The following is a 25491-nucleotide window of genomic DNA, read 5'->3' as shown; positions in this document are numbered from 1 at the left end:
AGTCAGTGGCATCCACTTCAACAATAAACTGATGGTTAGGATCGGGCTGCACCAGAACTGGCGCAGTTGAAAACCGGTGTTTCAACTCCCTAAACGCGGCTTCGCACCGATCCGACCAGGTGAAGGGGACTTTTGTGGAGGTCAGGGCAGTAAGGGGACCAACAACCTGACTATAGGCCTTAATGAACCTCCTGTAAAAATTGGCGAACCCTAGGAAACTGTTGCAGCTTCCTACGATTTACCGGTTGGGGCCAGTCTCTCACCACCGCTACCTTGGCCAGATCGGGTGCGACGGAGTTGGAGGAGATAATGAACCCCAGGAAGGACCAATAAGTGCGGTGGAACTTGCACTTCTCGCCCTTCACAAACAGCCGGTTCTCCAACAACCGCTGCAAGACCTGACGGACATGCTTAACATGGGTCTCAGAGTCCGGGGAGAAGATGAGGATATCGTCTAGATATACGAAGAAGAATGGGTGCAGGAAATCCCGCAGAACATCATTAACCAACACTTGGAATGTCGCGGGGGCGTTGGTGAGGCCGAACGGCATGACCAGGTACTCAAAGTGACCTAAGGGGGTGTTAAATGCCGTCTTCCATTCGTCTCCCTTCCGGATCTGAACCAGGTGATAAGCGTTTCTGAGACCCAATTTTGTAAATATTTTGGCTCCATGCAGGGGCGTGAACACTGAATCCAATAGAGGTAACGGGTATCGGTTGCGAACCGTAATCTCGTTCAGCCCTCTATAATCAATGCATGGACGGAGTCCACCGTCCTTCTTGCCCACAAAAAAGAAACCTGCACCCAATGGGGATGAAGAATATCGGATAAGCCCGGATGTAGGTCTCCATTGATTCGCGCTCAGGACGTGAGAGATTGTACAGCCTGCTGGACGGGTACTCATCGCCTGGAACCAAATTAATGGCACAATCATATGGGCAGTGCGGGGGCAAAGTGAGTGCCAGATCTTTGCTGAAAAATGTCAGCAAGATCATGATACTCAGTCGGCACCGTCGTGAAATTGGGGGGGACTCGGACCTCTTCTTTAAGAGCATCACCGGGTGGCACCGAGGATCTTAAACACTCCCGGTGGCAGGTTTTGCTCCATTGAGCCACAACCCCAGACGGCCAATCGATTCGGGGATTGTGCTTCACCATCCATGGAAAACCCAAAATAATTCTGGAGGTAGAAGGTGTCACATAAAACACAATCTCCTCCCTGTGGTTACCAGAGACAACCAAGGTTAAGGGGTGTGTCTGGTGTGTGATTTCTGGAAGAAGAGTGCCATTTAGTGCCCGCACCTTCAATGGTGAAGGAACGGCCACCAGAGGGAGCCCTACCTCCTTAGCCCACCTACTGTCCAGTAGGTTCCCTTCCGACCCCGTGTCGATTAGTGCTGGGGCGGTAAGGGTTAAATCCCCACAGAGGATTGTGACGGGGAGTCGTGCACATTTACGTGGGACACCGGTGTGGTTTGTATGACTCACTCTTAACCCAGTCTCTAAGGTTGAGCCTTGTTGTTTAACCACCTGGGGCCCCTTATTCTGCGCATGCTCATTCGAGCCGCAGTAAACACACTCTCCACATGCCAGCTTCCTTTGTCTTTCCTTTTTTGTCACTTTAGCCCTGCTTGTTTCCATAGCAACGTCAGCAGGGGGAGCTGGTGTTACGCGGAGAGCCCTGGCTTTGGAGTGGGGAGAAGACGGCACTTGCTCGGATCTGGATGGGAGAGGGACAGCGCGCACCCGGCCACGCCCTTCATCTCACTCCCACTTAAATTCCGCTAACCAATTGTCTAAGCGAATAACCAGATCAAAACCCATCTAAATCCCGCGGCTGATCCTTAGCCACCAGATGCTCCTTTAGGGCCGGAGACAGTCCATTTACAAAGGCAGCATGGAGTGCTACTGAGTTCCAACCGGCCCTCGCTGCCGCAACATGGAAGTCGATTGCGTAATCAGCTGCACTCCGGCGTCCCTGTCTCATTCACAGCAGCATATTTGAAGTGGGCTCGCCTCTATTGGGATGATCGAACACCTGTCGAAATTCCCTGATAAACCCAGTATATGTTGAAAGGAGCCGTAAGTCCTGCTCCCAGAGCGCCATAGCCCAGGCGCGTGCCTTGCCCCGAAACAAATTAATTACATAAGCCACCCGGCTGTGGTCTGACGCGTACATCACGGGGTGTTGTGAAAAAATGAGCGCATACTGCATCAAGACGTCCGTGCACGTTTCGACACAACCCCCGTACGGTTCCGGGGGGCTAATGTAAGCTTCGGGTGACGGAGGGGGAGACCTTAGAACGACCACTGGATTTTCTGTGTTTAGCGACAGGTCCACAGGAGGAGTGGCTACAGCCGCGTCTGAAGCGCGCATTTCCACCTGGGCAGTGAGAGCCTCCATCCTACGGCTGAGGTGAATGTCCTGCTCGGTTAATAGATCCAACCGAGCAGTGAGGTTGGTGAGAATGTGTTGCAGCTCCTGGTGGAGCCTGAGCACCTTGCATCTCCATTGGCTGTTCAGTTGGTGGTAAATGCCCCTCAGAGTCCATGACGTAGCCGAGTTATCCTGTTGGGAAAGTGAAATGCACAGAACCACGCTAGGGGGCGTAAATGAACGGTCAATAGGATTACAAATAAATGACAATTTATTATGCAAAAGTGCAACACAAAACCAAATATGCTGAGTCCAATTAACAACCAAAATGGTGACGCATGGGCATGCCCGAGGGTAGGAGACGCCTATCCAGAGAAGAGCCGGGACCCACGAAGTTCCACCGCCAACGGAGACCTGCAACACACCAGAGACGCCAAGTCCTGAATCCCCAGGTGGCCAACACTCCAGCTGTCAAGACCCGGTACTGCTGGCAGGAACAAACACAGGTTAAGGTGGGTGTGTGTACACCCAGCAAACAGTCAGTAAAAACACAGTTCCTTCCTGAGGGATAATCCTCCACTCCCAGAGAGCAGGAAAATTGAGTACATGCAGTGCCTAATGTAATACTTAGGAAATTGAGGAGTGGAAACGCCAGCTCCTCCAAACTCCCACAAAACCAGCTCCAAGCTGCAAGTATACACAAGGTTACGACTGCAAAGAGTTCAGAAGCAAAAACATGTGTGTACGGCACAAAACGGCTGAGAGAGTTTACCTGCGTGGTAAGCTGATAACTCGGCAGAGTTATGGTTTCTCTCCCAGGCTTTTATGGATTGAATGATGAGATGATGGATGACAGCTGACAGCTCAGGTGCACCTGGTGATCCAACCAGGCCACTGCGCCCTGTGGTGCCTGAAACCTGCCAACAGGCAAGGCGCCCTCTGGTGGTGGGCCAGCAGTACCTCCTCTTCAGCGGCCCATACAACACACACGAGCCGAGGCTGAGTGTTAACTCGTCAAATTGATGCCGATGTCTCACTGGACCAAGAACCATCATTTCAGTCTTATCAGAGTTTAAAAGTAGGAAGTTTCTAGACATCCAACTTCTCACTGCTGCAAGGCAATCTTCTAAGGATTTTATGTGAACGAGATTACCAGCAGTTATTGGCATGTATAACTGAGTATCATCTGCACAGCAGTGAAAGGTAATCCCAAAACGCTGCAATATGTGCCCAAGAGGTGCTATATAAAGGGAGAAAAGCAGGGGGCCTAAGACAGACCCCTGTGGAACCCCAAATTTCATGTCACTAAGGTTAGAGGTAGTGTTACTGTAGAAAACACAGTGAGAACGACTGGCCATGCAAATGCACTCCCAGTAATCCCCAAATGATTTTCCAGCCTGTCAAGTAGAATATGATGATCCACAGTATCAAATGCAGCACTGAGATCTAACAGCAACAGAACCGTAGTGGTGTCCGAATCCGTTGTAAGCAGAAGATCATTCACCACTTTAGTGAGAGCCGTCTCTGTGGAATGATATTTTCTACAACCCCTGGCAAAAATTATGGAATCACCGGCCTCGGAGGATGTTCATTCAGTTGTTTAATTTTGTAGAAAAAAAGCAGATCACAGACATGACACAAAACTAAAGTCATTTCAAATGGCAACTTTCTGGCTTTAAGAAACACTATAAGAAATCAGGAAAAATAATTGTGGCAGTCAGTAACGTTTACTTTTTTAGACCAAGCAAAGGGAAAAAATATGGACTCACTCAATTCTGTGGAATAAATTATGGAATCATGAAAAACAAAAGAACTCTCCAACACATTACTAGTATTTTGTTGCACCACCTCTGGCTTTTATAACAGCTTGCAGTCTCTGAGGCATGGACTTAATGAGTGACAAACAGTACTCTTCATCAATCTGGCTCCAACTTTCTCTGATTGCTGTTGCCAGATCAGCTTTGCAGGTTGGAGCCTTGTCATGGACCATTTTCTTCAACTTCCACCAAAGATTTTCAATTGGATTAAGATCCAGACTATTTGCAGGCCATGACATTGACCCTATGTGTCTTTTTGCAAGGAATGTTTTCACAGTTTTTGCTCTATGGCAAGATGCATTATCATCTTGAAAAATGATTTCATCATCCCCAAACATCCTTTCAGTTAATGAGATGTTTTATTTTTGTAAATTTGTGTTTTTAATGTTAAGCACCAACACCAGTCGGTGCTGTAAAGCGCTTTATAAATAAATGTTGATTGATTGATTGATTGATTGATTGATTGATTGATTGATTGATTGATTGATTGATTGATTGATTGATTGATTGATTGGGATAAGAAAAGTGTCCAAAATATCAACATAAACTTTTGCATTTATTGATGATATAATGACAGCCATCTCCACAGTGCCTTTCCCTAACGTGCAGCCCCATATCATCAATGACTGTGTAAATTTACATGTTCTCTTCAGGCAGTCATCTTTATAAATCTCACTGGAACGGCACCAAACAAAAGTTCCAGCATCATCACCTTGCCCAATGCAGATTCGAGATTCATCACTGAATATGACTTTCATCCAGTCATCCACAGTCCACGATTGCTTTTCCTTAGCCCATTGTAACCTTGTTTTCTTCTGTTTAGGTGTTAATGATGGTTTTCGTTTAGCTTTTCTGTATGTAAATCCCATTTCCTTTAGGCGGTTTCTTACAGTTCGGTCACAGACGTTGACTCCAGTTTCCTCCCATTCGTTCCTCATTTGTTTTGTTGTGCATTTTCGATTTTTGAGACATATTGCTTTAAGTTTTCTGTCCAATCCAAGAAATCCTGTGCTGTAAAAGGAGAGCGAACTACAGGTGGTTGTGCATGCAAAAGTGTTGCCACCGTGTCGAACAAGAACTTTGAGTTATGCTTGTTTTTGTTGATCAAATCAGAGTAGTAAGTCCGTTTTGTAGCCAATAATGCATGCTTATAGTCTAAGATAGCATCACGCCACGCAAGGTGAAATACTTCTAATTTTGAACGGCGCCATTTCCGCTCTAGACCTCTTCCTTTATGCTTGAGGTCACGCAGATAATCATTGAACCAAGGTGACTGTGATTTGGGGGAGCGCAGTTTTAACACAGGTGGTGCAATCATGTCGAGTGTAGTTTTGAGCACTGAGTTTAAACTATCCACAAGTCTGTCTACTGACTGGGTATTTGTCAAATGTGAAGCTAAGACATCAGGCAGTCTAGCTTCGAGTTCAGTCTCAGTTGAGGAGTTGATGCATTGCCGTAATGATATATAAGGTTGTTGTTCCACTAAACACGGCAGTGAAACTGTAAACTTAATAAGTGAGTGATCAGACACCACTGATGTAAGAGGCATGATGTCAATATTCGTGACAGTAATACCACGTGCGAGAACCAGATCCAGGGTATTTCCACTAATGTGCGTCGAATCCCGAATGCATTGCTAAAATCCTAATGCATCCACAATTTCCATAAATGATTTGCAGAGGGGATCAGAAGGCTTATTTATATGAATGTTAAAGTCACCAATGATATATTATATACACCAATATATATTATCTACACTAGTTGACAAGTTAGAGATGAATGCACCAAATTCATCTAAGAATTCAGAATATGAGCCAGGAGGCCTATATACAGTGACAAAGTAATACGACTGATTTTTATTCTTCTGACCTTGGCAATGTGTAATATCCTGAGCAGAGCGGAGAATCAGATGCTCTAACAAGTGATATTTGTAACCCCCAACAGCTAATAAGCTAAGCCTAGATTTATAAATAAGAGCAACGCCCCCGCCTTGCTTCGTATCACGAGGGACGTGACTAAATGTATATGCTGGTGGGCAGTCCTCATTTAAGGGGAGGACAGCTGTAGGATTAAGCCAGGTTTCACATAGCCCAATCATATCTAAGTGATGATGAATAATTAGATCATTGATCAACAATGATTTTGAGGACAGTGATCTTATGTTAATGAGACCCAGTCTAAGGACCTCAGTGGGGTTGACAGTTGAACTGTTTGGGTTTAGGGGTGGTTCCAGAGTAGCATATATAAGATGCCTAGAAGTAGGTTTAGGTTTAAGACATTCCACGCGCGTTGTAGGTAGCAGACACAAAATCTTTGCTATTGCTGGAACAACCACTGGGCCATCCTCAATTTCAACATCATCAAATATAGTAATGGGTATTAAGTTTGGAAAGCATATTCCTCTATGATTTTTTATGGACACAACTACGGACGCAGGCCACAGTCTCAACTTGATGAAATTCCCTCCCTGGCAAATAAACTGCACTATCACCATAGTGGATTTTCTGCACTAAATTCCCTGCTAAGCTAACAGATTCCACACCCACATTTGTCATAAGCCTTGCAGGGTCTCTAGTCACCTGCTCCGTGGCCTGCTGTAGCATCTTTCCTGCCTCCTGTCTTTTGTTCCTGTCATGTAATTCTTTAATTATATGGAATAATTCAATCCTTTTGTGATGAAAATTGATGTCAAAAATTGTCCATTCCTGAAGAAAATAATCCCTCCACATTTATTTTCCTGAATGATTTTCTTTGTCTCCAAGATTTCTGTGTAGGCTTCCCTTCCCTCTGCAGTTGTGGGCACGTGCAGGTACTCAGGTCAAAGCAGTTTCAGTCTTTTGTTCATGGTAATGAGTTATTCATGTCATCAGGAGAGTCATCAAGGGAGCCATCAGGAGAGGCGTCTGTTCCATCATTAGGAGGGACAGCTGCCCTGTCATTAAGAGGGTGCTAACTAGAGCACAGTAGGTACTAATTAGAGCTATTGTTTAGTCACTAGCCCACAGCAGTCTGCCTCTCCTTAGGATGGGTCTGGTTAGGTTTAAAACTCCAGCTTTTGTGGCTTCTGTTTATTCTTCTCTACAAGAGTCGACAGAAGTCAGAATACCAGAGCAAGAATTTTAGCTGAGGAAGCTTCTGCGATTTGAAGCGAAACGTCCTCGCATCAAGCAACCCAGTCCAGTTGAAGATTCAAGCTTCTCTACTTTGTCTCCAAGACTAAATTTAAATTTTTTAAAAAGTATTTTGGGGTTGACAGGACCATTCTAGTTCACTGGAGCTCTTAATGAAATTCTATTGTACCTGGACGAATGGTAAATTGCCACCAGGTGGCGATATCATTTCAAGAACCTAGAGTACAGGCTGCTGTGGGACACGATGATGACCAACCTGTTGCTTATACTAGTAGATGAGCCTTTAGTGGTGCTTTTGAGTTAGTATCTGCCACTAACAGAGACTGTAGCTATGTAGAGCATCTCACAGCAGGTAGAGAGGCATACCATGTGACCGTTTCCAGCTTTTAGGTTGACTGTGAGTCAAAGATCATCCTAAGGAGAGATGGATCTTACAGCTGAGAATTTGTATTTTCAAGAAGTGGTCAAATGAAGTGTCTGTGAATTTCTTTCACTAATGTATGAATAGAAATATATATATGCATGCCCATGGACCTCAGACAATAAACCTAATGTTTACAGATTAGCTAAGCTGTCTGAATTCTCACTTTCAAAATGGTAAAACTACTGATTCTTTAATCTGTGGCAGTGGTTTTTATATTCAGTATTTACAGAAAGACAGCCTTGTAACCAAGGTTGGGTAGGATTACTTTGAAAGAATACATGTCTTACCAAAAAATAGTACTGATAAGTATATAAAAAGTAAACTGGAAGTATACTTGAAACAGTATACTTCCAGTTGCATGTACTATGTTTTGGTAAGGGTATATGTACATACATTTGGATTACTTGTAATCTGATTACTTTTGGATTACATTTCAAAGTAATCCTACCCAACCTTGCTTGTAACATCAATCTTGGTTTTACGTAGTAAAAACAAAGTTGGAGAATGAACCCTTTTATGAAAATATCTTCTTAGAACAAAGTATTGTTTTTGTGTTTTTAGAATGGCTCCTCAGTGTTCACAGAGATTCTGGCAGCTCTGACATGTTCCACTGTTGCCTGTTGTTTACATTTAATGAACATCATAGATTCCACTGTGGAGGTCAGCAAAAGTCAAAGGCATAGAGTTTTCATGTTCGGATACACATTAAGACGTTCTATGGCTCACTTCTCCAGAGTCTAATATTTAGATATTTTGGGTACACTGATGTCTGAAGGCTTTCATGTCACTTTTATGCTCCACTAAACATCTTCATGTCCAGGAGAGGATAAAATACATATAGTTCCACTTAGGGTAGCTGCTGGAGAGCGTTTCGTGAGGCTCTTGGGAGGGAGGGCGGTTTTCAATCAGAGGTGTGTCACCTATCAAAGGGGAAACATTTTTTCTTTCTTCTCTTTATCTGCTTTTCTAAGAATATTCCCCAGTCAGTCCAGTCATCCTAGTGACAGGAAGTTTTAGATGTTTATGATCACGATGGCCTCAAGTGGCAAAAACTAAAAGTGTTCAGTGATTCAGTGTCTGTGAATGAATTAGCAATGTGTCATCCGACGATATGAAATTTACTGGCACGCTGACGCAAATAAATCAGCTTTAGTGAAACGCAACACCAACAGTTGGACCAGTCACACCTGATGCACTGGATGAGAACCTGTTCAACTAGTGATTGTTGTTTGGATATTCCTTTAAGGGGACCTCTGGAATTTTTCAATATAGGCTGTATTTTTTTATGTTTTTCATGTTTTTAGGTTCAACATTTCACTCAGGAAAAAATTGATGACAATCAGAATAGTATTGAATTAGAGCACAAACACAGTCAAGGACTAAACAGCTAGACAGACTGAGGTAGACACACACACAGGTTTACCTCCATATGGACCTTCCCCACACTAACAGTGGTGGCAAAAAGCAGCTCACTGTAAGGTTTCTAGCTTGCCCATAGCCTTATACTGTATAGCTGTTTAGCATATGACACTATAAATGCTTTAACTCTGTTAATTAATTTGGAATTATTCTTGCAAATTTTCTGGGAGGAATTTTGCACTGTCACTCTATGTATGTGTGCATGTTTGCGTACATGCACGTGGTGGGTTAGTAGACCTTTGACACGAAGCAGAAGGTTTGACCATATTACCCCCATTCTGGCATCTCTTCAATGGCTTCCTGTCTCTGTGAGAACAGAGACAGGAAGGTTTTACTGCTAACCTACGAAATTGTTCACAGACTGGCGCCTTGCTACCTGGTCGATTTGGTGAAACCCTACGTACCGGCCCGGGCTCTGCATTCACAGAATGCGGGACTGCTTCTGTAGGGTGAGGAAGAGGTCAGTGGGTCAAAGAGCTTTTTCTTACCATGCCCCTGCTCCATGGAACTGTCTCCCTGTGTCAGTGAGGCAGTCTGATTCTGTGGACATTTTTAAGTCTAGACTCAAAACGCATTTGTTCTCCCATGCCTATAGCACTTTATGTCATTCTAATTTTTATTGTGTTATTTGCTTTTTATTATTATTATTCTTTTAATCGTGTCTTTTAAATTGTACTTTTTAATCTTTTGATTCATTTTGGTTTGTTTTTTAATTGTTTTTGCATGAGGCACCTTGAGGCAACATTGTTGTGAGTTGGCACGTTATAAATAAATTGAAATTAAAATTAGTAACACCTGTAATTTGAACAACACAGACACCGCCACTGGGTGATGGCTACAGTCTGAGTTCAACCCTAAAAGGAAATGGTTTTGAGTTGACCCGCGTGAGAACGACAAAGCCTGACATTGACTGCTACACTAGGGGGGTCGATGACAATATCAGTAAATTAGCTGTGAACCTACAGTGTAATGCTAATGAAGTATTTTTACACAGAAATATTAGAAATTAAACTTTAAGCACATTTGCCCTGATAGAAATATATCTTATACGTGCCAGAAAAGCTGATTATATTGTGTTCTTTTAAGGTGGTGGTGACCACATTTTCAGCAATGTATTGCAATTGCTCAAACTAAAAGGTTACAAACCCTGATATAATTTTTAAGGCTAATTAAAAAGTGTACTGTTTGAAGCAGTTCAAAACATCAAACACGAATGGGCCACCATGCAGGGAACCTCTCCGTCCCTGTTTCCTCTCAGCATCCAGAGTCGTGATGTTCAGTTTCCTGGCACGAGTAGGGTGGGGCAGCTCCAATCATACATTCATATCTCTTATCAGAACCCTGCCGGGCTAAATCACAACTTCCTCAAAGTCATTTGGAAAAAGAAGAAACCGTTGCCTTCTTTGGCCTTGTTGAAATGGAAGCCAAGATATCATCACACATACTCGTTCATATAATACTGAACCAGGAGGAAAGTGCTTCTATCTTTAACTTGCTCGTAAATAAGAAGAGTTTTTCGCCTCGCTATACCCATATTTCATAAACAGAAAGGGCGTTTGTATGGTTATACCAGTTTTAAATCTATAATCAGAGATCACAGAGTCCTGAGGCAGATCAATCCTCCTTTTCTTGGCAATCAGCAACATTATTGCATGTTTGTTGCCCCCATTTAGACAGCACGCCAACATTACAAATTGATTTCTCTGAACGCTTTCATGCTCTATTTTAAGAAACCAAGGATGGAAATCTTTTGAACAGTGCCTGTGTTTTTAAATCTTAAACTGTTTTTTACTTATATATTGATACTGTTGTTATGTGTCGACGAGGGTTGAGGAGCGGACCTGTGTTAGACGGAACCCAGCGCTAAAAATAACCAGAAAGCGGTTCCAATAACAAAAACAATTTATTTATTTCACCCACTGGTGCATAATAAAGTGTAAAACTAAAAGAGCATCCTTCTGGTGGAGTGAAGGCTGGCACGCTCTCCAGCGCCCAAAAGGATCGAAGCCCGGCGCTCCTGGACCCACTACCACCGCCAAACACCCCCCAGGTGGACACGACAAACCGACTCTCTGCGAAGCATAGAAGAGGTGAGGTAAGTCAGCAGTCACAACCAATATCCTTCAAAAGACACACACTATCAGCAACACATTCAGGTCTGTATTTTAAGCTTTATGCAAATGAGCAGCTTCTCACAACAGGTGGAGGATCGCTTGTCCGCACGCCACAGCAGTGAGAAGCAAGCTGCACAATTCTCATCACAATTCAAGTATACTGCGTAACAAAATACCAAGTTACTATCAACAATTAGTCAAACACTTAATTACCTCTGATGTGTGCTGACAGCATGTGTCCTCACCCTTCCTTGCTTCACGGGCTCGATGTGTCAAACCCAGGTGCGGTCCTCAGCGTCTCACAAACGAACATCACAAGGTCGAGTTCCCGACAGTTCTGCTTGAATCACACATGACTTAAATGCAGAACGCCATCCAATTATCTGCTTCAGCTGAAAGTCTTTAAGGTTGCATGTGAGCACCAGTCACAGGTGCTGCACATGATGTTGATGAGGGTGAAGGATTCTTCAGCCAGCACCTTCTCCACAGACAAATCAGTTCTCATGCCACCTGGAGAGCAAAGAAAAGAAAAGAACACCAAAATATCCAGCCACACCCCCCCCAACACACAACAACTGTGACAGAAATTATTGTTTTATTTGCTAATTGCTTTTATTTTATATATTTGAAATTGTTTTTTATGTGGTTAAATGAAGATTTAATACAGGGCCTTTGAAGTGTCATTGAAAAATGTTATGCATGTCAAGAGAATATGCACTCGTTTTACAACATTGTGAGCTCATTTTGCTAAATTGTGAGCACGTTTCATTAAATTGTGTGCACAATTTACTATATTGGGCTCACGTTTTGGTATATTGTGTGCACAATTTAATATACTGTGATCTTGTTTTACTCTATTGTGCGCTCATTTTACTATAGCAATTCGAGGCCTCAATCAAAGGAAAACATGCATACGATTTTATTAATTCGAGAGCTCAGTTAATAAAACGTTCACGTTTTATTAATTTGTGAGCTCACTTAAAGGAAAATGTGCGTACAAATTATAGATGCCACACATGTCCTGCATGTGTGTGTGCGTGCTGTGTATGGACTGGGTGTTGGGTAGAATTGTAGAGACCAGAGGACGAGGGACCGTTGGTGAGGACTATGCTGAGAACTTTGCAGAATTGATGGATGCTGTGATTGCAGCAATTGAAAAGCTGAGTGAGAAGTCAGGGTGAGTTTGCGATTGTCCTGGACCAAGCCTAAGATCCAGGCTTTTAATGGCTTTTTGGGGTTGGCCATCAGAAGTGTTAAACTTGTAGAGATGTTCATTTCTCTGGGTCCTTGGCCTTTGAGATTGAGAGATCCTTGGGAAGAATTTAGAAAGATATGAGGCAACTTCTTGTCCAAACAAAGTGTCTTTGAGACTTGGATGGTAGCTAGACTAGATTTCTTTGGAAGTTTGGATCTTTGGGTACCACTGGAATTAGCGCATTGTGTGAAATGTCCTTAAAGGAGACTCAGATGAGGAGTATGACTTGTGAAGAAGCATCAGCTTCGACATTTTGGCCATGTGGCTCAGTTTTCAGAGCGGTAGTCTCTGCAGAAAATTGGAAGCCTAGAGTTCATGATTATGCGTGTCATCTTGGCACAAGGGACAACGTTAATCTTCTCTGTGTCGTTCCAGTTTTAGTGTGCATGTGACCAGGCTGCAGCAGATAGACGGTTACTTTCCACAGGCGGGGATAGAATGATTATCTGACTGTCTACCATCCAGGAGCCAATGCAGTTCCATAGCAAGTGTGCGTGCGTGCGTGCGTGCGTGCGTGCGTGCGTGCGTGCGTGTGTGTGTGTGTGTCCATACAATTGCTCAAAATGATGCAACACAGCCATAAACTGTATAATACAGAGATAGTGTGTATTTGTGTGAAAAAAAGCAGTTATTTCGGGAAACTAAGATGAGGACTGTCATTTTGAGGGAGTGTATGCATCAACATTTTGGCCATTTAATGCGTTTCTCTGTCCATGATCCAGCACATAGTTGCCTGACTGTTGAGGACCCCAGTAGCTTGAGAAGGCCAAGAGGATGCTTCACCTGGCTGCGGCATATACAGGATTTTCCGGAGTATAAGTCACATCGTTTTCGATATTATCAGCTCTTTAATTTGGGACTTTTGTCCATTACTGTCATCCCTGGTTCTCAAGACCAGGCACCTAAGTGGCTCTACTCTACTCTTCTACTCTTCTATTTTACTCTTCCTTTTTAGATATTTAGATATATCTTAGTATACTAGCATAGTTCCACCTTAGAATTGGCATATAATATATAAGATATACCTTAATGAATTTTCATGGACTTTTTAATATGTATATGTCATGGACATGAACGAGCAAAGCTCTTCAGCATCTCACTATGTCATTTTGGTCCTTCAGACTTTTTTCAGTAAATGCTTCTGGGGAGCATTAGAATGGCTAAAAACATTCAGCTTCTCCCCGCTCCCCAACTAAGGCCCTCTTAACCCCCCGCCATTTTAAGAAGTTTTTTCTTTATTTGCCTCTCACATGCCTGGAAAGTCCTCACCATCTCATTTAGGTCCTTCAGACTTTATTTTCAGTAAATGCTTCTGGGGAGCATTAGCATGGCTAAAAACCTTCATGAAATTTACGCACTACATAGCCACTGACTGACCTCATGTGCTGTAAAGGTGCGCGCTGCCTCTCACTTTAGCGTTCCCAGATTCAAGCGCTGCGGATTCAAGCGCCACTTCACTTGTATTGCCATTTATTCTTTCATTAAATGTAGGTTCTTCCAGCTTTTCAGTCAGGGTCACTAGAGCAGGTCCTTTACATGTTGATTTGACACAAGTTTCACACCAGATGCCTTTCCTGACACAACTCCACATTACATGGCGAATGAGCAGGGGTAGTTTTGAACCAGGACCCATCTCCTGTGAAAACAAGTGGACTAACTGTTTGGTCACCACACTGCCTGACATTTACTCTTTCATTATTGGAGTTTATTTTCTTTATTGCTTGTGATTGTGATTTTTGTGGTATGTGAGTCACACTGGAATATAAGTCACAGAACCTCCCATACTAGCACAAAACTGTGATTTCTACTCCAGAAAACACAGTAGATGTTACATTAGATGTGTGGTGTTGAACCAACTGCGCGTTTGACTGGGTGGATGTCATCCACAATCCAAGGCAGTTCCCTGGTTGTCATGGGTGTGGCGAAATGTGCCACCAGTGTGTGCTCCCAGGCATGACTTGAGTCACAGAAAAAGCAATAAACAATGTGAACTGGACAAGGGTGTACAAAGCAAACAAGATAAAATAATGCTCTATTAATAACAAAATGAAAATGGCACAAAAGATTTGATAATAAACTGTCTATTTCCAGTTTGATCACCAGATAACACACAATGCTAGTAGTGCATAGTGCAGCTCGAGTGTCATTCCTAGTGTCCAAACATCACAGTTGTTATTTTCATGCCCAGTACCCACAAGTGCAGTAGAACCAGCAGACTAATAACAAAAGCCTGGTTTAAAGTCAAGAGTTTTCTGCTTCTTATCCAGCTCAATGTCCAAATACACGTTACAAATGCAAGTTCAAACCTGCGTACACTCTACTTGACAATGCAGGTACAAGTATTTGTGCTCATATTCCTCTTTGAAATTCAGCAAACAAGAACAAACTGAACTGACAGAAAAAAAAAGTAAAAACTAATGGAAAATTACAAAACTTTAATTCTGGTTTACACCATACTTTGACAGGTACTGGGTTTCTTCCTAACATGGCGCTAATAATAACGAGCATGTTATTTTTCAGAACATGTCATGCCGTAGTATACGAGGTCTGTTAGAAAAGTATCCGACCTTATTATTTTTTTCAAAAACCATATGGATTTGAATCACGTGTGATTACATCAGACATGCTTGAACCCTCGTGGGCATGCGAGGGTTTTTTCACGCCTGTTATGTTATTCGCCTGTGGGCAGTCTTTGAGTGAGGAGTCGCCCACCCTCTCGTTGATTTTTCATTGTTTAGGAATGGCTCAGAGACTGTTGCTTTGTTTGATAAAAAAAATTTCAAAAACTGTAAGGCACAACTGAGTGGACACCATTCGATAAATTCAACTGGTTTTTGGTAAAGATTTTAACGGCTGATGAGAGATTTTGGTCTGGTAGTGTCGCTTTAAGGACGGCCCACGGCGCCTGACGGCGATCTGCGCTTCGAGGCGGCAGCGTCTCGCCGTTTCAAGTTGAAAACTTCCACATTTCAGGCTCTGTTGACCCAGGAAGTCGTCAGAGAACAGAGAACTTTCAGAAGAAGTCGGCATGAGGAGTTTATTCGGACATTCCATTGTTAACGGACATTTTGTAATGAAAGAACGTGCGGGCAGAGTCGCATGACCGCGGGGGGTCGCGACAGGAAAAACACCTCCGTTGGAAACCTTAACGGGCAAGTTGGAACATGCCCAAGCTGTTAAACAATTTTTCAGTTACTCACTTGTTGAAAGCCATCAAAAGCCGCCTGAATTTTACAAATGGTTTTCAACACGGAGGTGTTTTTCCTGTCGCAGCGCAGACGAATTTGCGTCGTCGTCACGGAACCGACTCGGCAAATTTGCGCGCACGTCTTTCATTACAAAATGTCCTTAAACAGTGGAATGTCCGTATAAAGTCCTCATGCCGGCCTCTTCTGAATCTTCTCTGTTCTCTCACGACGTCCTGGCTGAATTAAGCCTTAAATGAGAATGTTTTCAGGTCAAAACAGGCCGACGACGGCGCCTGGAAGCGCTGCGCGACGTCCCGCTCAGTGGGAAGTCCTTACACCGACAGAAACACCCCATAATCTCTCATCAGCCGTTAAACTTTTCACCGAAAACCACCTTAATTTCTCGAACAGTGTCCACTCGGATATTCCTAACAGGTTCAGAAAAAATTTTGATAAAGCAACGCGCGCCGTCTCGAGCAGCGTGTGAAACAAAGGAATTCAGCCGAGAGGGCTGAACCACATCTCACTCAAGGCCTGCCCACAGGGAAATGACATCACCGACACGTGAAAAAACTCACGCATGCGCATGAGGGTTCAAGCATGATTGGTGTAATCGCACGTCATTCAAATCCATATAGTTAAAAAATAAATAAATAAAAGTGTTGGTTTCTTATCTAATACACCTCGTAAGTCACAAGACGTACCAAAATAGAAAACCAAATGCAACTTATGCTGTTTTTGTTTGTTTGTTTGTTTGTTTGTTTTGTTTTTGTCTTTTGCATTGTATTTTGCTTCATGCACTCTGTTATTGTTAGAATGGTCTAGGCAGTGGGCCACCCTGCTGAGTCTGGTCTGCTTGAGGTTTCTTCCTCAAAAAAAACACCAGCTGGAGTTTTTTCTTTTGTGTTGCCCTGTATTTTATTTATGTGGTTAGTTAATATATTTTTCTATTATTTTATGTATGTTTCCATTCTCATGAATAAAAATCAATCAATCAATCTACCACTGTCACCTATGTGTTTGCTCAAGGGGTTTTTAAGGTTCAACCTTATCTGTGTGAGGCGCCTTTGGGGCAAATTTGTTGTGATTTGGCGCTATACAAATAAAGTGAATTGAATTGATATGATACATGAAAACTTAGTTCAGTAGTTTCTTAATTTTCTATTTTTATGAGACTTGCATTTATAAACTTGCTGATTTATTGTTTTTTTATGCTTGTAGTAAATGATTTTGCTAAGCTCTAGGGGGAAAGGTGTATAATGAGAGGCTAATTGTTTTTTCTTGGGGGAAGGCATTGGCTGTGACATGAGGCTGGGTCACAAGGCTGAGTAAATCATCTGTTTGGCTCAGTGTGGAGGATCAAACCCTTTTGACATTTCTAACAGAAGCCCCTTATGTAAGCTGTGCACTGCTGATGCCTTAAAGCAGGAGCATGAGCGCTGACTGTACCTTGTGAGCTGTACAACGACAAAATGACATGTTTGAAGCTGTATTTTTCAGACTAGTGGATGTCAGTAGTTCCCTGTCGATGTTCGTCAGTTGCAGGCTGAACTGCTCCATCAGCAGTGTGTGCACGTGCGTAGAAATGGTCCAGTCAAAGAAACTGGCTGCAACATAAACAGCCAGTATCTCATTTTAGGAATATGTTCGTGAAAGTAATGTAACAAGTTACAATAACAACTCTCACATTTTACATATTAATTGGTTTTGAGATCTACAGCCAGTACTCAGCTCGATTATACACACACGGACAATTTATTAGGTACACCTGTTGTCGGTCCCAGGTGGGCTGGTTTGAGTATTTCAGAAACTGCTGATCTACTGGGATTTTCATGCACAACCATCTCTAAGGTTTACAGTGAATGGTCCAAAAAAGAGAAGATATCCAGTGAGTGGACACTGTGTGGGTGAAAATGCCATGTTGATGTTAGAGGTCAGAGGAGAATGGGCAGACGGTTGAATTGGCGACTGCGTGATGCCATCATGTCAGTATGGACAAATATCTCTGAGGACTGTTTCCAACACCTTGTTGAATCTATGCCATGAAGAATTCAGGTAATTCTGGATGAAAAAAAAAAAAACTGGGTCTAACCTGGTGTTAGCAAGGTGTACCTAATAAAGTGGCATCTGAGTGTAGTCTAGTTACATATAGTCTAGATGTTGTTGCTCTGTGAAACCTTGGATTTACAGATCTTTTCATGGCTGTGCAAACTGCTGCTGGGCAGGTACACCTGATCCGTGTTCTGTCTGAAATGTCACATGTCAAACTGCCCGTGGAAAAACAGATTTAGCACTTAGCTGTGTAATAATAATCATGACATTGAAGGATCAGGGCGAGCACGGTTATGGAAAATCCACGTGTATATTCCATTTGATTCTTAAATTTCTTCCTTCCTCTCTGCAGTTTGCGACTTTTTCCTGCATTTTCTTGTTAATAACTTCTCTTTTCTTTCTTTTAGTTTGCTAATTATCACAGTCATTGAACATCCTTTCATGTTTACATATGAGCCACGTGTTTACAGCGGTGGCAACACCCAGACGTCTTTGCTGCCGACCTCCGGGGTATCGGGGGGGGGGGGGGGGGGGGGGGGGACTGCATGAGCGCATCACAAAAAGTTTTTGGGTGAATGTCAAGTCAACTTTAAAAAAAGTCACAAATGTCTTTGAGAACAGTGGAGCAAAACAGATGTGCATGGCAGCTTGCAGCAGGTGAAGGGAGACAGACGGGCGTAACAGGAAGTGTGGGGAAGCATAGCGACGGTAAAGCCAGCACAAGAGCTTAAAAGCTCCTCTCTCAGACGTGGCCAATTAGCAGTAATTAAAATGGCATCTTCTACAGAGGTGTGGATAATTAATAACCTTTGTGCACATTCAGTTTTCCCGTGTGTGTCGGATCCCCCACCCCACACCCCCATTAACGTAAATGTAATTAAACTGTATAAACACACGACAAATTAAGAGCAAATATTTGCCTTTTTGAAGGGGGCAGTGCATAAAAATGTTCTAATTAAATCAAATGTTTGTTTTTGTTCCTGTGTTTGCAGAGATTGAAGCAAAGGAGGCCTGTGATTGGCTGAGAGCAGCTGGCTTCCCTCAGTATGTACAATTATTCAGAGGTAAATACAAGGCGGTTAATGCCATCTGTCTCACAGAATGACACAGAAGAAATTCAGATGTTGTCTAAATAGACGGCGTCTGATTTATTTGTTTGGTTTTTTTTAGAGTGCAAGTTTCCTGTTGACATTGAGTGTGTAAAGCGCGATCACCACTTCCTGGATAAGGATGCACTTGACTCACTCTGCAGGTAACACTTGGGTGACCATATTTTGATCACTGAAAACCAGGACACTCGGCCCGGCAATGAAATACTCAAAAAGCGAGTACTACGTAATCAGTGGAATCGGAACAGTTGACAGAACCGGTGTCGCCGACCGAACGGTCCCCCTAAAAAACGGTCCCCCCTGACGACGCGACTCACGGATTAACACCTCGTTTCTGCTTCAAACTACACTGAAGTCATCATCTATCTCATCGACAGATATCTGAAGCTGTTGCACAACAATCACTTCCACATAAATTCAGCATTATTTGATCATAAAAGGCGGCGGCAGCGATCAGAGCGCCACGGCTAAACAAGCTGTTAGCTGATGCGTTCACTGCGCGTCAGTCATTTCAAAGCATCATGGAATTTCATTGAGTTTCTGCTTAAAACTGACTTTAGAATGATTTAAGAAGTTTTACTTTCATCATCTAATGGTTAATAATCCCATTAATCCATTTGATTGCTTTGGGTGAAGAGACTCCATCTCAAACGTGCTGCTGTGGTCAGAAATGACGCATGTGCAGATGCAAAAGGGGGACCGATTCTTAGGGGCGGACTGTTTGATCTGCGACACCGGAATGAAAATACAATGGATGGGATGATTGACAGAACGCACCTTACTATGCCCCTACATCCCAGGCTCCGTGTATTGATAACCAATCTCAAGATCATGTAATAAAATGTTATCATACAACGCAGAAAGTCCCAAAATTGCCTTATTGGAAAATTTACCCTCACTATCACTAGATGGCACCACACAAGTTCCCATTCTGCCATTCCATCACTGTTCTGTCAAGGGTTTGGGGCTTCTCTTGCCAACCTAAAGCTTTATATAGTGGCTAAATAACGTGATCATTTTAATGGTGAGACCCGATCATCTCACCAATACTTGTTTTGGGTGTAATATAAGCAAAATCGACCCATTCCTTCAACTGTCATCCATTCTGCCAAATTACCAGTTGTTCCGATTCCATTCCGCCTATAGTTCCAGCAATTTGTAGCTCGATACTCAAAGTTTACTCAAAACAATGACAATCAGAATATTTTCATCACTTTCTAAAAAAACCCAGGATGGCCAGTGGCAGGATGTGAAAACAGGACATGTCCTGGGAAAACAGGACATTTGGTCACCCTATGTAACACACTGATGAACAGAGCTCATCCCAACCTCCCTTGTGTCCTATGCAAGGTTTTGCTAAAGGGTCTGGTGACCCATAGCTGGACCGAAATCTTATTAAGAACAATCCTTGCACACCTTCCCTGGCACAGAGAGCAGTGTGAGACCCCTATAGCTATTGCAATCCATGTGATTGCCATTTCCTGTCTAGACTGCCTGTCTTTCCTGTCTAGACTTTCGGTCTTTAAGGTAAGATACCGACCTCTGAAACAAACACCCCCCGCCTGGAGGAGCTCGGCTTCAATGCTGCAGATCCCTGGAGCTTTCCCTGCCCTTGGCTGTTTTCACAGCCTTTGCGTACTTCCAATGTAATTAATTGTAACTAGGAATGCCCAAGTATTTTTAGTTCTCTTCCACCTCCACCTCTTCCTCCAGGACGGAAAAAGTGCTCATTTTAGTCCGGTGCATCGAAAGTCCACCATCATTTCCACTGTTTTAGTCACATTTAAGAGAAGGTGGCTGTTCCCCCACCACACCACAAAGTGGTCCACCAGCCACTGACACACCCCACAACTGCAGAATCATCTGAGGATTTCTGGAGATGACACAACTCAGAGTTATACTGACACCAATTGTGTTAACAAGCAGTTGAGCAGGTGTACCTAATAAAGTGGCCAGTGTGTATATCATGGTTATATTCTGCGGTCTGTATGTGCTGGTGTAATATCCACCATAGGTATCATTCTGACATCACTATGTTTGTGTCACCGTGGGCTCTTGTTGCTCTTTTACATACAGGAGACTGAACATGTTAAACAAATGTGTGGAAATGAGGCTGGAGCTGCGGAGATCCAAACACAGGGTGAGTGCCGAGAGCGCGCAGCGAGACGCTCAAACACAGCGGGTCTCACACAGTAAAGCAGCCCTAAAATCACCTCATTAATCATTACTTGATTTCATCTGATGCCAGCTAATTGGTATTCTTGCTACCTGATGCAGATGTTTCGGCTTTCTATACTAAAGTGAGGTCCAGGTGCAGGAAAGAGTTCAGAAAGTTGATGTTTTCCCTGTTTGTTGTATCACATCATCTTTTCATTACTCAGATTTACAGTAGCGTTCAGAATAATAGTAGTGCTATGTGATTAAGCACTCCTTCTGCTGAATCACCCCTAAATTATTTACACATTATTCACTTTGCGTGTTTTTAGGAATCCGCTAGCTTAGCGTAGCTACTAGCTCTTAGCCAATTTAGCATGGCGGCTTCTCCTGTCTCTCCCGCACTTTTCTGCTCTGGGTGTGAAATGTTTAGTTATTCCTCGGCCTCCTTTAGCAGTAACGGTACTTGTAATAAGTGTAGCTTATTCGTAGCTTTAGAGGCCAGGCTGGGCGAATTGGAGACTCGGCTCCGCACCGTGGAAAATTCTACAGCTAGCCAGGCCCCTGTAGTCGGTGCGGACCAAGGTAGCTTAGCCGCCGTTAGTTACCCCCTGGCAGATCCCGAGCAGCCGGGAAAGCAGGCTGACTGGGTGACTGTGAGGAGGAAGCGTAGCCCTAAACAGAAGCCCCGTGTACACCGCCAACCCGTTCACATCTCTAACCGTTTTTCCCCACTCGACGACACACCCGCCGAGGATCAAACTCTGGTTATTGGCGACTCTGTTTTGCGAAATGTGAAGTTAGCGACACCAGCAACCATAGTCAATTGTCTTCCGGGGGCCAGAGCAGGCGACATTGAAGGAAATTTGAAACTGCTGGCTAAGGCTAAGCGTAAATTTGGTAAGATTGTAATTCACGTCGGCAGTAATGACACCCGGTTACGCCAATCGGAGGTCACTAAAATTAACATTAAATCGGTATGTAACTTTTGCAAAAACAATGTCGGACTCTGTAGTTTTCTCTGGGCCCCTCCCCAATCAGACCGGGAGTGACATGTTTAGCCGCATGTTCTCCTTGAATTGCTGGCTGTCTGAGTGGTGTCCAAAAAATGAGGTGGGCTTCATAGATAATTGGCAAAGCTTCTGGGGAAAACCTGGTCTTGTTAGGAGAGACGGCATCCATCCCACTTTGGATGGAGCAGCTCTCATTTCTAGAAATCTGGCCAATTTTCTTAAATCCTCCAAACCGTGACTATCCAGGGTTGGGACCAGGAAGCAGAGTTGTAGTCTTACACACCTCTCTGCAACTTCTCTCCCCCTGCCATCTCCTCATTACCCCATCCCCATAGAGACGGTGCCTGCTCCCAGACCACCAATAACCAGCAAAAATCTATTTAAGCATAAAAATTCAAAAAGAAAAAATAATATAGCACCTTCAACTGCACCACAGACTAAAACAGTTAAATGTGGTCTATTAAACATTAGGTCTCTCTCTTCTAAGTCCCTGTTGGTAAATGATATAATAATTGATCAACATATTGATTTATTCTGCCTTACAGAAACCTGGTTACAGCAGGATGAATATGTTAGTTTAAATGAGTCAACACCCACGAGTCACACTAACTGTCAGAATGCTCGTAGCACGGGCCGGGGCGGAGGATTAGCAGCAATCTTCCATTCCAGCTTATTAATTAATCAAAAACCCAGACAGAGCTTTAATTCATTTGAAAGCTTGACTCTTAGTCTTGTCCATCCAAATTGGAAGTCCCAAAAACCAGTTTTATTTGTTATTATCTATCGTCCACCTGGTCGTTACTGTGAGTTTCTCTGTGAATTTTCAGACCTTTTGTCTGACTTAGTGCTTAGCTCAGATAAGATAATTATAGTGGGCGATTTTAACATCCACACAGATGCTGAGAATGACAGCCTCAACACTGCATTTAATCTATTATTAGACTCTATTGGCTTTGCTCAAAAAGTAAATGAGTCCACCCACCACTTTAATCATATCTTAGATCTTGTTCTGACTTATGGTATGGAAATAGAAGACTTAACAGTATTCCCTGAAAACTCCCTTCTGTCTGATCATTTCTTAATAACATTTACATTTACTCTGATGGACTACCCAGCAGTGGGGAATAAGTTTCATTACACTAGAAGTCTTTCAGAAAGCGCTGTAACTAGGTTTAAGGATATGATTCCTTCTTTATCTTCTCTAATGCCATATACCAACACAGTGCAGAGTAGCTACCTAAACTCTGTAAGTGAGATAGAGTATCTCGTCAATAGTTTTACATCCTCATTGAAGACTACTTTGGATGCTGTAGCTCCTCTAAAAAAAGAGAGCTTTAAATCAGAAGTGCCTGACTCCGTGGTATAACTCACAAACTCGTAGCTTAAAGCAGATAACCCGTAAGTTGGAGAGGAAATGGCGTCTCACTAATTTAGAAGATCTTCACTTAGCCTGGAAAAAGAGTCTGTTGCTCTATAAAAAAAGCCCTCCGTAAAGCTAGGACATCTTTCTACTCATCACTAATTGAAGAAAATAAGAACAACCCCAGGTTTCTTTTCAGCACTGTAGCCAGGCTGACAAAGAGTCAGAGCTCTATTGAGCTGAGTATTCCATTAACTTTAACTAGTAATGACTTCATGACTTTCTTTGCTAACAAAATTTTAACTATTAGAGAAAAAATTACTCATAACCATCCCAAAGACGTATCGTTATCTTTGGCTGCTTTCAGTGATGCCGGTATTTGGTTAGACTCTTTCTCTCCGATTGTTCTGTCTGAGTTATTTTCATTAGTTACTTCATCCAAACCATCAACATGTTTATTAGACCCCATTCCTACCAGGCTGCTCAAGGAAGCCCTACCATTATTTAATGCTTCGATCTTAAATATGATCAATCTATCTTTGTTAGTTGGCTATGTACCACAGGCGTTTAAGGTGGCAGTAATTAAACCATTACTTAAACAGCCATCACTTGACCCAGCTATCTTAGCTAATTATAGGCCAATCTCCAACCTTCCTTTTCTCTCAAAAATTCTTGAAAGGGTAGTTGTAAAACAGCTAACTGATCATCTGCAGAGGAATGGTCTATTTGAAGAGTTTCAGTCAGGTTTTAGAATTCATCATAGTACAGAAAAAGCATTAGTGAAGGTTACAAATGATCTTCTTATGACCTCGGACAGTGGACTCATCTCTGTGCTTGTTCTGTTAGACCTCAGTGCTGCTTTTGATACTGTTGACCATAAAATTTTATTACAGAGATTAGAGCATGCCATAGGTATTAAAGGCACTGCGCTGCGGTGGTTTGAATCATATTTGTCTAATAAATTACAATTTGTTCATGTAAATGGGGAATCTTCTTCACAGACTAAAGTTAATTATGAAGTTCCACAAGGTTCTGTGCTAGGACCAATTTTATTCACTTTATACATGCTTCCCTTAGGCAGTATTATTAGACGGTATTGCTTAAATTTTCATTGTTACGCACATGATACCCAGCTTTATCTATCCATGAAGCCAGAGGACACACACCAATTAGCTAAACTGCAGGATTGTCTTACAGACATAAAGACATGGATGACCTCTAATTTCCTGCTTTTAAACTCAGATAAAACTGAAGTTATTGTACTTGGCCCCACAAATCTTAGAAACATGGTGTCTAACCAGATCCTTACTCTGGATGGCATTACCCTGACCTCTAGTAATACTGTGAGAAATCTTGGAGTCATTTTTGATCAGGATATGTCATTCAAAGCGCATATTAAACAAATATGTAGGACTGCTTTTTTGCATTTACGCAATATCTCTAAAATCAGAAAGGTCTTGTCTCAGAGTGATGCTGAAAAACTAATTCATGCATTTATTTCCTCTAGGCTGGACTATTGTAATTCATTATTATCAGGTTGTCCTAAAAGTTCCCTAAAAAGCCTTCAGTTAATTCAAAATGCTGCAGCTAGAGTACTGACGGGGACTAGAAGGAGAGAGCATATCTCACCCATATTGGCCTCTCTTCATTGGCTTCCTGTTAATTCTAGAATAGAATTTAAAATTCTTCTTCTTACTTATAAGGTTTTGAATAATCAGGTCCCATCTTATCTTAGGGACCTCGTAGTACCATATCACCCCAATAGAGCGCTTCGCTCTCAGACTGCAGGCTTACTTGTAGTTCCTAGGGTTTGTAAGAGTAGAATGGGAGGCAGAGCCTTCAGCTTTCAGGCTCCTCTCCTGTGGAACCAGCTCCCAATTCAGATCAGGGAGACAGACACCCTCTCTACTTTTAAGATTAGGCTTAAAACTTTCCTTTTTGCTAAAGCTTATAGTTAGGGCTGGATCAGGTGACCCTGAACCATCCCTTAGTTATGCTGCTATAGACGTAGACTGCTGGGGGGTTCCCATGATGCACTGTTTCTTTCTCTTTTTGCTCTGTATGCACCACTCTGCAT

At 42.8% G+C, this 25491-nt stretch overlaps 1 protein-coding gene and 1 pseudogene across 1 annotated transcript in view; one reads left to right on the top strand and one right to left on the bottom strand.

Moving 5' to 3' along the window:
- si:dkeyp-23e4.3 (rho GTPase-activating protein 7) overlaps positions 1–25491 on the top strand; it is a 266451-nt gene that overhangs the window by 171003 nt on the left and 69957 nt on the right. The window contains 3 exon segments of the mRNA XM_034177859.1: positions 18771–18842; positions 18949–19030; positions 20964–21027. Of these exon segments, the coding sequence (XP_034033750.1) occupies positions 18771–18842; positions 18949–19030; positions 20964–21027 (218 nt within the window).
- Positions 12832–12946, bottom strand: LOC117518020 (annotated as a pseudogene).

This window comes from Thalassophryne amazonica, chromosome 9 (assembly GCF_902500255.1).
Source record: "Thalassophryne amazonica chromosome 9, fThaAma1.1, whole genome shotgun sequence".
NCBI classification, from domain to species: Eukaryota; Metazoa; Chordata; class Actinopteri; order Batrachoidiformes; family Batrachoididae; genus Thalassophryne; species Thalassophryne amazonica.
Note: the sequence above shows the minus strand (reverse complement) of the source record. Positions and strands in the feature narration are given on the sequence as shown.